General features: G+C 38.7%; 1 protein-coding gene across 16 annotated transcripts in view; it reads left to right on the top strand.

Moving 5' to 3' along the window:
• The window catches only part of AKAP6 (A-kinase anchoring protein 6), a 548,607-nt gene that overhangs the window by 408,127 nt on the left and 126,957 nt on the right, over positions 1-13,523 (top strand). For all 16 annotated transcript variants that reach the window (XM_021099861.1, XM_021099874.1, XM_021099867.1 and 13 more), the window contains one exon: positions 7,043-7,191. In XM_021099861.1, the coding sequence (XP_020955520.1) occupies positions 7,043-7,191 (149 nt within the window). The remainder of the gene's footprint in view (positions 1-7,042; positions 7,192-13,523) is intronic.

Below are 13,523 nucleotides of genomic sequence, written 5' to 3'. Positions count from 1 at the left end.
TGTACAGTTCCTCTCCATTGTATTGATAGATCCTGGTGATCTTTCTGTTAGTGTGGACTCTTCCAAATACAAACAGTGGCATTGCTAATGTCTTTCTCAAAAGCTCAAATGAAAATCTTTTTTTCCAAAATGGAAAATCAGATTTTATTAAGCTAAAACAAGTTCTTACCCAGAAGACTTAAAACTTCATTCTGAAACGGATCATAAGGACTACTGCATGATGACAGTAGCTGAAATTTTTGTTCTGTAAGTGTGAGACCATTGTGGTTAGTTTCTAATATAATATGTGACATATAAGATTATTCTATTAGCTGAATAAAAGATTACCAAATGACTTGAAGAAGCTTTTCTTTTCTTCTTCCTTTTTTTTTCCTAGATAAAAGTAAACAAGTTTATATATTTCAGTAATTTCCTATCAAAGAAAAAATATTTTCCTTTCTAAGGGAGAATGAAGCCAACTATTTTAAAAATTAAGCAGAGGCTACAGCCTTCAAACTACCTGTTTTATTTCTTTGTACATTTTAAACCATTTACTATTTTCAAACCCAGTAAAATGTCTTCAGCTAATTTGTATAGAGTGCCTGTCACATACCACATGCTGTGCTGGGGATACAGCATTGAATACATAGATAAAAGTCCCTGCCCTCTTGCTGCTTCCAGTCCACTGGGGGAAGATGGCAAATACAAAATAAGTTACCTATTTTGGCTAGACATGGTAAATATGTATGAAGAATAAAGATTGCTGGGGATTAGGATCAGTTGAAGTATTAAGTAGAAGATCAAAGAAAACATGAATGAGAAGATGGCATTTCTGCAAAGACCTGAGGGAGGTTTGGAACTGGGCTGTCATGCAAACAAAACCAAACACCCCTAACATGCCCACCAGCCCTGCTTGAGCAGGTCAGGAAAGGTTGAGGACTGAGGACTCAACTGGAGAGTGTAGACAAAAGCCTGGCTGGAGTGTATTCAAGAGAAAATAGGGTAGGTATTGGACATGGTGAGTACAGATAAAGTATATAAAAGTGATTTTGCTATACTGGAGAACAGAAGAAATAGGGCTTTAGCCAGAGGATAGATTGGTATCTATTGATGTCGAGAGATTATTTTTTCCTTTTCTTCCTATAGGGGTAAAGCAACAGAATTTTGGGGGGAGGGGGTGCTAATGTGCTAATGAGAACAATACAATAGAGAGGAAAAACTTGGTGTAGGAGAGAAGGGCAGTATGATGCTGGGATGATAATATTTGTGGAGATAAGAGGGGTTTTGGTTCATAAGTGGAGGAGATTGGTCTCAGATGGAAATATAGATGGTTTCCACCAAAACAGGAGAGTAGGCAGAGGATATGGACCCATGTGCAAATAGATGGGTAGATGTCGGAAGCTATGAAGTATAGTATGAGTGCGCAGACAGACCCACAGTGGCATAAGTAAAGAAAGCGTAAAAGGATCTTTTTAACATTCTTGGGATACTTAACCTAGCAGAGGATGCTGGAACATGCAGTGATAATGAAATAATTGCTATGTCTTAACTACACCAATGCTTTTTTAGAGCGTATGTCTACATGTGATTATAAAAGTATGTATTTAATCCTTCAAGATTGTTAGACTAACTGAATTTCCCCACCCCACCCCCACCCAATTTATTCCCGGGCTGTTTTGCTATCAGACACAATATCAGAGGGAAGATGGTTGAGTAATTATTAAGGCCCTAGAGAAAATCATTGAATTTGGATCATCACATACAAAGCTAAATTTAAATAAAATATTTCAGAATGCCATCTTGTGTTCTAATTAAATTATTAATTTGTGATCTAAATTGGAAGAGGAATATCTCTAGTGATTTAGGCTATAGGTTCACACAAAGTAAGAGGGAAAAACATGCTGCCAGTGATAAGCAGCAAAGCAATTGTATTAAACCTCAGATGAGAAGGGAGTGTTTCTTACTTTATTATGTGTATTAGTCTGCTAGAGTTGCAGTAACAAAGTACCATAGACCAGGTGCTTAAACAACAGAAATTGATTTCTTACAGTGCTGGAGGCTGGAGGTCCCAAATTAAGGTGCTGGCAGTTGGTTTCTGGTGAGGCCTCTCTCCCTGCTTGCAGATGACTACCTTCTTGCCGTGTCCTCACATGGCCTTTTCCCTGTGGGACTGCTCTTCATCTTCTTATAAGGACGCCAGTCCTGTTGAATCGGGGCCGCACCCTTATGATTGCTTTTCACCTTAATTAATTACCCCCTTAACGACCCTGTCTCCAAATACAGTCACACTGGGGTTGAAGACCTCACCATACTATAGAAGAGGACACAGTTGAGTCCATAACATAATGTTAAGGCATAGTACACATATGAATTACTAGAATCTCTTGGGGCATTCCCTCTGTTTGGGATGCTGAGCTTCCGGCTTCATGGAAACTAGTGCTTCCTTCTTCAACACAGTGTTCTCAAAGTACACCAGGGGATACGAACTTTAGGAGCATTTTTGGACCAATCCATCAGATGGCGATGTTCTCATGAAGAGAAGGGGAGATGGAAGAAGATGAAGGCCAAGATAGAAACAATGACATCTTCTGTTGGTGTGTCAGTGAATTCCTCTGTCTGTAAAGATATTCATCTGCTTATTCACCTGACGAAGTCATACCCTTACTTCCAAATCTGGCTCAGATGCCACCTCTATCAAGCTTTTACTGCCCATTCCTCACCTTCAGGCAATTAGTGGTTTTATTTCCCATCCTCCCCACAATCACTTCGCTTGGCACACTTGTAGTATCTGTTGGCATGGCTCTTTCCTCCACTACCCTGCAAACCCTTAAGAGAAGGGACTATGTTTTGTTCATCTTTGCACCCTCAGTCCCTAGCGTAGTTCCTGACACATGATAAAGGCTCAGTATGAGTAATAAATGGATGTATGTATGAATGTACACTTCACTCATTCAGCAGTTATTTACTGAGCCCCTATCACATTCCAGATACTGCCAAGGTGCTGGGAATACAAACTGGCATAGGAGATAGAGAGATAGTCCCTTTATAGAGCTTGGAGTCTGGAGACAGAAAAATTGTAAGACAGCACATATAAGAATTTTAACTTGTGATATGTGCTACAGAGGAAATTAACACTGTTCTGAAACGTAGAAAATTAGAGTGGATCTATTTTTGATAGGGTAGTCAGGTAAGGCCTCTCTGGGAAGTAACATGTCAGCCAAGAGCTAAAGAATGAGAGGATATTAGCAAAAGAATGTTCCAGAAAAAGGGAGCAATATGTGCAAAGGTCCCGAGACAGGAAAGAGCCGTGTAACGAACTGGAAGAAGGCAAGTATGACAGAAGCATCTTGATAAAGAGGAAGACAAGTAGGAAATGAGGTCTGAGGTGGGCGGGAACCAAATCTGTTGGCTGTGGAAGAAGTTTGTTTTTTAGATCTGAATGTGGTAGAAAACCAACTCACGTTTTATAAAGGCCACTTGGCACTGTTGGGGAAGAGGTTGGAGGAGCAAGAATGGGTGAAGGGTACACATTAGAAGATAATTGCTGTACTGCAGGGGAGAGATGATGAAGGTTTGGGCCAGGCTGGCAGGAGTGCAGACTAGGGAGACACTTTGAAAAAGGAATCAACAGAATTTAGGGAGTAACTGGCTGTGGGAAATGAGGAAGAGGAGTCATGGATGACTTCCAGGTTTCTGACCTAAGCAGCAGATGGTGCCATTTATTTGAAGGGAAAGTCCTAAGGAAAGAGAATTTGGGGACATGTAGTAAGGATGAGAAGGAAAGTGTTTTGAACAGTTGTGTCTAAAGTAAATTCAGGAGTTCCCGTCATGGCACAGTGGAAACAAATCTGATTAGGATCCATGAGGACGCAGGTTCGATCCCTGGCCTCACTCAGTAGGTTAAGGTTTTAGTATTGCCCTGAGCTGTGGTGTAGGTTGCAGACACAGCTCAGATCTGGTGTTTCTGTTGCTGTGGTGTAGGCTGTCAGCTATAGCTCCAATTCAATCCCTAGCCTGGGAACCTCCATGTGCCACAGGTGTGGCCCTAAAAAAGCAAAAAAAAAAAAAAAAAAAAGTAAATTCTATTAACAATGTCAGGTGGTTGACTGGGTGTATAAGGATGGTACTCAGAGAAAAGATAGGAAACCATTACTATACAGATAGCAGAGAAAGCCATGGAAGAGTATATAAATAAAGAAAAAAGGTCCAGAACTAAGCCCTGAAACAACCACCACCAGTGATTCCCAGATGTCCTTCAGAAAGATCAATGAACCATCTATAAAATGGATTTGGGGATGGTGGAAAAAGAGGGAGAGAGAGCGACTGAGAATCTGTCACATTAGGTCAGCTAAGGTGTATTGCAGGTCTAGAATAGAACAGATTAGATTAAATCAGTCTTAAGTTTCCATTTATAAAAATGTAGTCACTTTTAGAAGTATCTGCAATTGTCATAGATGCTAATAAATGAAATTCTTTTAATCAGAGATAGTGTTACTGTTTTTTTTTTAAGCTGTAGTTTCTTCAAATCTTTCTCCTGAAAAATTTATCTTTGAACTAATATACAGCATGAGAAAAAGTTAAGACCGTTTGCAGGGAGATTTAGACTGGCAAAGTCATTCAACCTTAGCAGAGGAGCTACTTTGGTTCTATTTTTATCATCACGTTTAGGAATGAGTCACTGAAAGCAGAAATAGGAGTAGAGATGGATAGGAAAGACCTGGGCCATCTAATTCATCTCCCTGTTAGTACAGGCAAGTTTCCTATGTCAAATGCCTGTGAGATATTGTGCAATAAAAGTCTTAGATTACAACATTTCAATCATTTTTGTAAGGTGACTAATTATTTTTCGAGTTGTTCTCTGAACTCCTTACCCACGTATCCCTGTCATATGAGATGTTTCCCTTTGTGCACAGAAATGGCTTAGGATCTCAAAGGGATGAATTTCAGTTATTTTTCCATAGTAGTGATGAATCTATATGAAGGTGACTTTCATCTTTATGGTGATTTTTGTGACAAGTGACACACATTTGTGAGATCTTTACCTAGAACAAGCAGTGGTCCAGCTTGCTACCTTAGGGTGGTTAAAAACTAATACGAACCTCTGGAGATCAGATGTGTCCTTTGGCCCTAAATGATGTAGATTCATTATTTTAATAGGGTTTCCAATAGAATACTATGTGTGGAATGACCTCCTCATTATCCCTGTAGCTTTGAGGAGCTACAGCGTTTGGAAAGATTATAGTTTTCAAATTCTTTGACTCTTGTTCAATACCTCTTGGTTATCTCATATTTAATTGCATAAGAATATTGTGTGCTCTTTTGAAGGCTATATTCTGTTGTTTTTTCCTAATCATTGACTCCTTATATTCAGTTTCATGTCCATCTCCCGAGCCATTAAAATATTCATAGGTCTGTAAGTATCATTTCAGCAAATTCTATGATACCTGCAAACCTCTGAGTTGGCACCCTTCTATATTGTCATTAGCATGCCCCATACCTCCTCTTTCAGTATCCATTCATAAAAATGCTAAATAACACTAGATATAGTGTTTCCTTTGTGCCTTTCCACCAGCCACAGCCCCTCTTCCCATACTGCATGTATTGCGTGTAACTTTATCCTTTGTCTATAGTGTTGGATGGAATTCTTAATCCAGTTGAGTCTACCCTTATTCAATTAGTTTGGGCAAAAAAAAAAAAAAAAAATTTACATGAACCAATACATAGATCGCAGTTCTTAATTGATTTCTGAAACTTCAATTATATGGGTATAGTAATTTTAGCATTGTAGAAGTTCTTCCTCAGTATCTAGAGCATTCATGATTAGCTGCTAGGGAAAGCAAAATACAAACTCTAGAATGGTTTGCGCTCTTACATTTCACAAGCTCCCATTTCCTTTAGAGTCCCGATTTGCCCTTTTACGCAGCTGCTGCTTTATAACATGATCTCTTTTTTTCCATGGCTGAGCATATAAAACCAAGAACCCAGGCGAAAGGCCTTGGTTGGCTCTGGACACGAAGAGTAGAAGGTCATGTCTGACTCTGCTTCTCCTACATGTTATAGAATTCTGGCAACTACTCAACAGCTTACCCAGACCTGTTTTTCACGGGAGAATATAGAATTAAATCATAAAGAAGGAGTAGTTTTAAGGCTCTTCAGAAATGTTAATAAGCATGCTTAGATTTAGTGAAGAGCACCGAAAGTGAATAAGAACTCTTTGGGTCCACAGTGCACATAAACTCAGCATTGCCCTTTCCCCTTCACCATGGGCAGGCACTCCACTGAGAAGACTTCATTCTCCATCTCATCTGGTGTTCTAGGGAACTCTAAAGCCACAGGGATCACAACAGCTGCAATAAATAAAGCATCTATTCAATACATTTCCATGCCAAATATTATTCAGCATTCTTTTGGCCTTGGTTTGATAGAAAACAGCGTGGTGAACTTACTACCTCTTCCTGTACTACAGTGAGCCCCAAGTAACTATGAAAGATTTAACAATCAAACCTGCATGTAAGCTAAATCACTGTTCTCTCTATTTTAAAATTATGAGACAATAATAGCAGAATCAAAAAAAAGTATTATAGGAAGTCTGTTGTCACTATTGAAGAGGTATTAGAATTAGTACTTGGCTTTTTTATTCTCCTCAGGGAAGATAATGAGAAGTGTTCAGAGTATGTGTCCATGCAAATATATGGGCTAGAGGGGGGAATCTTTAAAAAATAAAAGTTGCATATGTGGCAATACAAAGAAGAATACTATTAAGGAATTTCACAGAATTTTTATGTAAAGTCTCATCCTACAGTATTATGATCTCAGGGATATTTTGTGATGTGTACTGAGTCTTCTGAGAGTTCATTTATTCAGGTCAGATTTTAAGGAGGAACTTATAAGTTTTAAATCTAAAATATAATTCTGTAATATGCCCAGCTGATCCCATTAAATCCAACCTGAAAAGAAGCAGTATAATGATGGGAACAATTCCCATTCTTTGAGTTGTTACACCTCTCTTGGAATGCATTCCTTCTGGATTAAAACAGCAATTCCTTTTTGTTTCTCTCTCCAGGCTGAGGTTCAACTATGCTACCTGGAAGCACAAAGAGATGCTGTTGAGCAGATGTCCCTCAAGCTGTACAGCGAGCAGTACACCAGCAGCAGCAAGAGGAAAGAAGAGTTTGCTGATATGTCAAAAGTTCATTCAGTAGGAGGCAATGGGTAGGGAACTATTCTTTTTATTGTTTTATTCTCACTAATCTCTACTTTTTAATGGTTTTTCCACTGGTAGGTGTTCAGGCAGGCATTTCCTCCCTAGCCAACAGACACGAGAAACTCAGCAGATGAGGCATTTGTGTTCTTTTCCATTCATGCTAGAACTGAAGACTATAGATTTTATCAGTGTCATCTAACCCAGAACTTCCTAACTTTGTTATTACTTTTTTTGAAAACAGCCTTGGGATTTTATGAGTGTTTCTTTTACTGCGTTGCACTATATGGTTGATCTATCTTCTTTGTAATTTTTTTCAGTGTTATTTCCCCCTCTTTAAACCTCACCATTTATTTTAAAGTCTATCTAAGCAACTTTTAAACACCAGGACCTCCCTGAAAACTTGGTAGAACATAATTATTCTGAAAAATATAGATATTTAATAATTGTCTAGCTTATGGGCTAACCAGTTAGCATCATGTAAAGTCAATTGGAATAATAGACTAGTGCATAAGTCTATGGTATGTGAACAGACCCAGCCACTTCAGTGACCCACCAACAATTTCATCCAGCCTGAGACATGTGGCTATATTTATGTTATACTAACTACCCATGCTATTGAATAGTTGAGTCATGCATTCAGATATTTGCAAATAACTTTCAAGTTATGCAAACATATGTGTGTATATATAAATGTGTATATTTGTATAACCTATATACAGGATTTATAAAAAATATTGGATATATATTTTATTCTTTTCTGGCTCAATTTAGTATTCAGTAGGCAATTATTAAAGAGTAAAAGGGTATAATGAAATTTAATTATTTCATAGTTTTAATGACCTGATAAGAATTGTACTCATAAAAATGGAAACAATAACCTATTTCGCTTTTATACTTGAGCCAGACAACGAGGGGAAGAAACTGTTCTCCCAAGTTCCTTAACATGTTAGCACCACAGTGTAAACCTACAGGTGTCACACCAGCCAAGATAATCCTTGAAAAGACAGGAGGAAAGAGGTTTTTGCGTGTACTTGCTTTCATTTATCTTTTAAGTGCCTGTAGTTCTAATGTGACTTAAAATCCTCATTCAAATTTTGAGGATAAATTAAGAACTCAGCCCATAAGAATCAAGAGTCATTGTTCTTTTAGGAAATGAAAAAACAACTTTTCAAAATTTAAAATCTACGTATCTATATAATTTGTTGTTCTATTAAGATTTTTTAAATACATAGACATGTTATGCACATATTTGATCCATCTCATACAATTCTGAAGACATTTATTCACAAGAGGAAAAGCATAGCAGCAAATAAGAAAGAAAAGGTTAACACTTGGAGCATGAACAATAAGCTGTTTTGAGGCTTTAATGTGCTTTAATTTCTCTAAATGCCTAAATAGTCTCTGGTGTATCTACAACCACAAACTTTAGGTCACATTTTCATGTTTCCTAAAAGCCTTGGGAATTGAGCAGGCACCACGTGCTTCTGACCTCAGATTCCAAGGGCTCAACCTGAGTACTTACTCTGGGCTCCACAATTCATAAATCTGCCCTGGGAATTGCTTAGCTAACAACAAGCATTGTTCTGTGAAGTGGGAGTAGGTGAACTTGCCTGATATCCTTTGTTTATGCTCCTTAGGGTGCTGAAGGCTGTGCATTGTGTAGAAATTTAAGAGTGTGCTAAAGAAAAGGCAGCTATTTAATACTAAGGACAAAAAACATATACTCCTTTCTATTTTCTGTTTACATACAGAAAACCATTGTTTGAGAAATGCATGTGGGTGAGGTTATCTGCGGTGTCCTGCCCCTAAGACTCTGCTCCCACAATCAAATCCTTAAGTCTGAAGCCTTAAGAACACTGCCCTGTAAAATTATCTGCTCCAATGATACTTAAACTTCATTAACGGTTCCTTTTGTTACACAGAATGAGCATTGTTTCTGATAAGCAATTGTGGGAATAGTGTGGGCTTTCTAGGGTCTTCATTCCGTATGCAGATAGATCTCCAGTCTACTAAGGAGAACATTAAGTTGGTGATACAATTAGTATATTTTTATTTCTTCCCGATGCAGATAGATCTCCAGTCTACTAAAGAGAACATTAAGTTGGTGATACAATTAGTATATTTTTATTTCTTCCCGATGCCTACACACACAAAGGAGAAAGTATGTGGTTAAAAAATGTATAAGATTACTCCAAGGAAGACTAAGCTGCTAGATAGAATGGTGATCTTAAATTTCTAAGAATTTGCATAGCCAGAATATTGTTCATAAATGAATTTACAACCTTTCTGGCTTGATGAAAAGGTATATATATTAAGGTGATTTAACATACCTTATATACAGCTTTGGAATGTGTGTTTAGCAGTAATAAATATATGGGAAGACTTCCCTGAAAGTTTGTGAGGCTATGTGAGCTGTAGTAACAGAGTATGTTCACCTGGGGGAGACATTTAGCATTGGCTTCTCCACTGCAAAGTGGGAAACCACGGCTTCCTGGAGGGATGTGCAATGTGTGAATCACTGGTGGTTGGTGTTTTTGATTCCTGATGATTTAAATGGTAGCATATAGATTGTTCTGTTTCATTCAGCCAATAAACATTCAAGGCCTACTACGTGCATGGCATGATGTTCTGAGCAGAGTTTGTCAAGAACACTTAAGTTGTATATATTTTGCAAAGCAGAACCATCTCTTTTTATAACACCTCTCTCTATCAAAAAGTTGTCTGATTTCATTTTTTAAATGAATTTCAAAATCTTAACTCATTAAGTAGCATCCTACTTCTGTTAAAACAGTGTAGATTATAAATCTTTTCTTTGGCTTATAAATGATAGAACTGGGAGGCAAAAGGCTGGGTGACTGGCTTAACTAGGACTTCACCTCAGAATCCTGGGTCATAATGCAGTGGATAATCCATAAAGTCATGCTTTGCTCTCTCTCTGAGAATTTCATTCAGACCCTTGTTAAACATTTTTCATACTAAATCACATGCTATGTGTGTTCCATACTGTACGAAATTTAAATTATGGTATTTTCCTACTATGAAGAAATGGAAGTGTCTTAAGGCACTTTCATTAGAGCCACAAGGAAGTTTGGGCAAAGACATTGCAAAGTAGGCTTATGTGAAGACAAAACTGACTTCATCCATTAATTTGACAAATACATATTAAGTATCTCCTCTATGAAGTATAGAGATTAAAAGGCAAAAATGAAATGGCCCCTGCCCTTGAGAGGCTCACAGTTGGCTAGGAAGAGCCAGATCTGTAAACAAGATGGAGTAAAGGATCATAAGTGCTGAGTTAGAAATCTGCTTGGAATAGGAAGCAAGGCTCCTGGAAGGCAGAGCTCAGTTCCGAGTGTGATGGGAGAGTTGGAGCAGACCAGGAAAGACAGCAGAGAGAGAGGAGGACTCTGGAGATGATTTTGGAAAGAAGGGTAGGTCAGGGGAAGAGCTTTCCAATTTAAGCTGAACAAACATTTATTGAGCACTTACAAAGACAGACTGTAGTTCTTGCCTTCATGAAATTTATAGTCTAGCAAGGGAGTGCAGCATTAAGCCAGTATTTGCCTGTGCAGTGAGGAAGAAGGGGAAGCAGAGGGTGCTAGGGGAGCTCAGAGCAAACAAAGTGGACTCCATGAGGCAGAGCTGTGTCTGTCATGTTCACCACACTCTGCCCTGCATCCTGGAGTGTGCTAGGTGCTCAGCGAATGCATGGATGCATAAATGAATAACCGAACCTCATCTGGGGCTCAGAGAGAGGGAGCAAAGGCCTGGAGTCATTGGACTGCCTGCTATTCTATGTGACTGGGGAGCAGGGTAGAAAGTTGGAGGGGGATGTGAAAAATAACTCTTGGGAAGAAAGTGAAGTCCAGATCCTGGACTTGGTCACTGAGTTCATGGTTCTTGAACAGTATAATGCTTCAGGATTACCTATGGAGCTTTTGAGCTGAAAAAATGCCTGCCTATCTCGCCTCACTAAAAATTCTGATTCAGTAGACAGGAGTGGGCCGAGATGTGTTAAATTTAGTGTCCACTTCCAGTTGAGAACTATTGCTCTAGTGGTTTTCAAAGTGTGGTCTCTGGACCAGCAACATTAGTATCTCCTAAGAATTTGTTAGAAATACAAATTCTAGTCCCACTCAAGACATACTAAATTGGAAACTCTAGGGAGTGGAGACTAGTGATCTTTTTTTTTAACAAGTCCTCCAGGTGGTTCTGATGCTGCAGGTTGAAAAACACTGCATTAGTCATTAGCGATTTTAGGTTAGAAATTAATGGAGAATATGGAGATTGACTGGGAGGCTAAAGCTAGAGTCAGTAAATCTGGGGTGAGGGGAAAGAAGGAGAGAAAAGAACCACTCTGAGCCAGTTGCTGGTTCAAGGAAGAGAAAGAAAATAGGAGATTTGGATTCACATGACTTTTGTGTCATTCAACATTTAATAATCATTGAGCAACTGTGAAGTGCAGGCTCTACTAAACTCTGGGGATGTAGAGACAATGGACACAGAGGGTGGTAGGGGTATACAAATAGGAATGCCTGCCAGGAGAAGTGTCCTGGAGGATGGTCTAGGGTCAGAAGTGACAACCAGAGTGTCTCCCACAGAGCTGGCAGTGTGTACAAACAGCTGAAGCCAGTCAAGTTTTCTAATAAGACTAGATGGGCAATTTTTTTTTTTTTTTTTTTGTCTTTTTGCCTTTTCTAGAGCTGCTTCCCGTGGCATATGGAGGTTCCCAGGCTAGGGGTAGAATTGCAGCAGTAGTCACTGGCCTATGCCAGAGCCACAGCAACACAGGATCCAAGCCGCATCTGCAACCTACGCCACAGCTCACAGCAATGCCGGATCCTTAACCCACTGAGCAAGGCCAGGGATTGAACCCGCAACCTCATGGTTCCTAGTCGGATTCGTTAACCACTGCGCCACGATGGGAACTCCTACACGGGCAATTTTAAAACAGTATTCTGATAGCAGTCTAGAGAATAGATTGGTTTGGGCAAGACTAGACAGTGCTTGGTTAAGAGGCTAATCTAGTCATTTAAGGGAGAAATAGTTAGGGCCTGAGCTAATAAGACAGCACTGATGGACACTGAAAGAAGGAAGTTGAAGACAGGCTCTGGTCACCAAGTGGGTGGTGGTGGGGGCACTAAGGGAAGGGGGGATTTAAAAACAGACCTCAATGGAAAAGGGAATTGTTTGTGGGAATGTTAATAGGTGCCACCATTATGGAAAATGGTATGGAAATTCCTTAAAAAACTAAAAACAGAGTTACTATATGATCCAGTAATCCCATTCCTGGGCATCTATCCCAGAGAAAACTGTCATTTGAAAAGATAAATGTACTCCAGTGTTCATTGCAGCACTATTTACAATAGCCAAGACATGGAAACAACCTAAATGTCCATCAACACAGGAATGGATAAGAAAATATGGAACATATGTACAATGGGATATCACCCAGCTACTAAAAAGAATGAAATAATTCCATTTACAGCAACAGGATGGTGGACCTAGAGATCATCATACTAAATGGAGTAAATCAGACAAAGATAAATATCATAGGATATCGCTTATATGTGGAATCTAAAATACGACACAAATCAACATATCTACAAAACAAAAACAGACTCACACACATAGAGAACAGACTTATGGTTTCCAAGAGGGAGAGAGGAATTGGGAAGGGAAGGATTGGGAGTTTGAGATTAGCAGAAGAAAACTATTATATATAGAATGGATAAACAACAAGATCCTATTTTATAGCACAGGGAACTGTATTCAGTATTCTGTAATAAAACATAATGATAAAGAATATGAAAAAGTATATATAAGTATATATATATAGATATATACACACACACACACATGTAGTGGTGCAATCTGGTTATACTCACACATTTGGTCTGAGTTACATATATATAAGACACTCCCAGAGAGGAATGATACTGACAGAGGAAAACAAATAAATCACTATATTAAAACATCACTTGATTAAACATCAATTTTTTAAAAAAATAACCTGTAACATTAATATAAACAACACTGTCTGGAACATCCTATGACTCACATTTTTGTGTACTTTTTCTGATTTTGATTAAAGATCAAATTTTATTTTCTAAATTAATAAGGCAATAAGGCACACTGAATGACCTTACCCACCTGAGAAGGGTTATAATCACCCCTAGATTTCACTGCTATAGGGTTTTCTTTCCAGCAAAAGGCCAAAAATATCTCTGTGCAGTTGGATGAACATTCCTGCTCACTCTTATTCTCTCTCTGGTGCATGCACACACACACACACACACACACACACACACACACACACACACACACACACACACACACA

This window comes from Sus scrofa, chromosome 7 (assembly GCF_000003025.6).
Source record: "Sus scrofa isolate TJ Tabasco breed Duroc chromosome 7, Sscrofa11.1, whole genome shotgun sequence".
NCBI classification, from domain to species: domain Eukaryota; kingdom Metazoa; phylum Chordata; class Mammalia; order Artiodactyla; family Suidae; genus Sus; species Sus scrofa.
The sequence above is the reverse complement of the archived record's forward strand: the minus strand, read 5'-3'. Positions and strand labels throughout refer to the sequence as shown.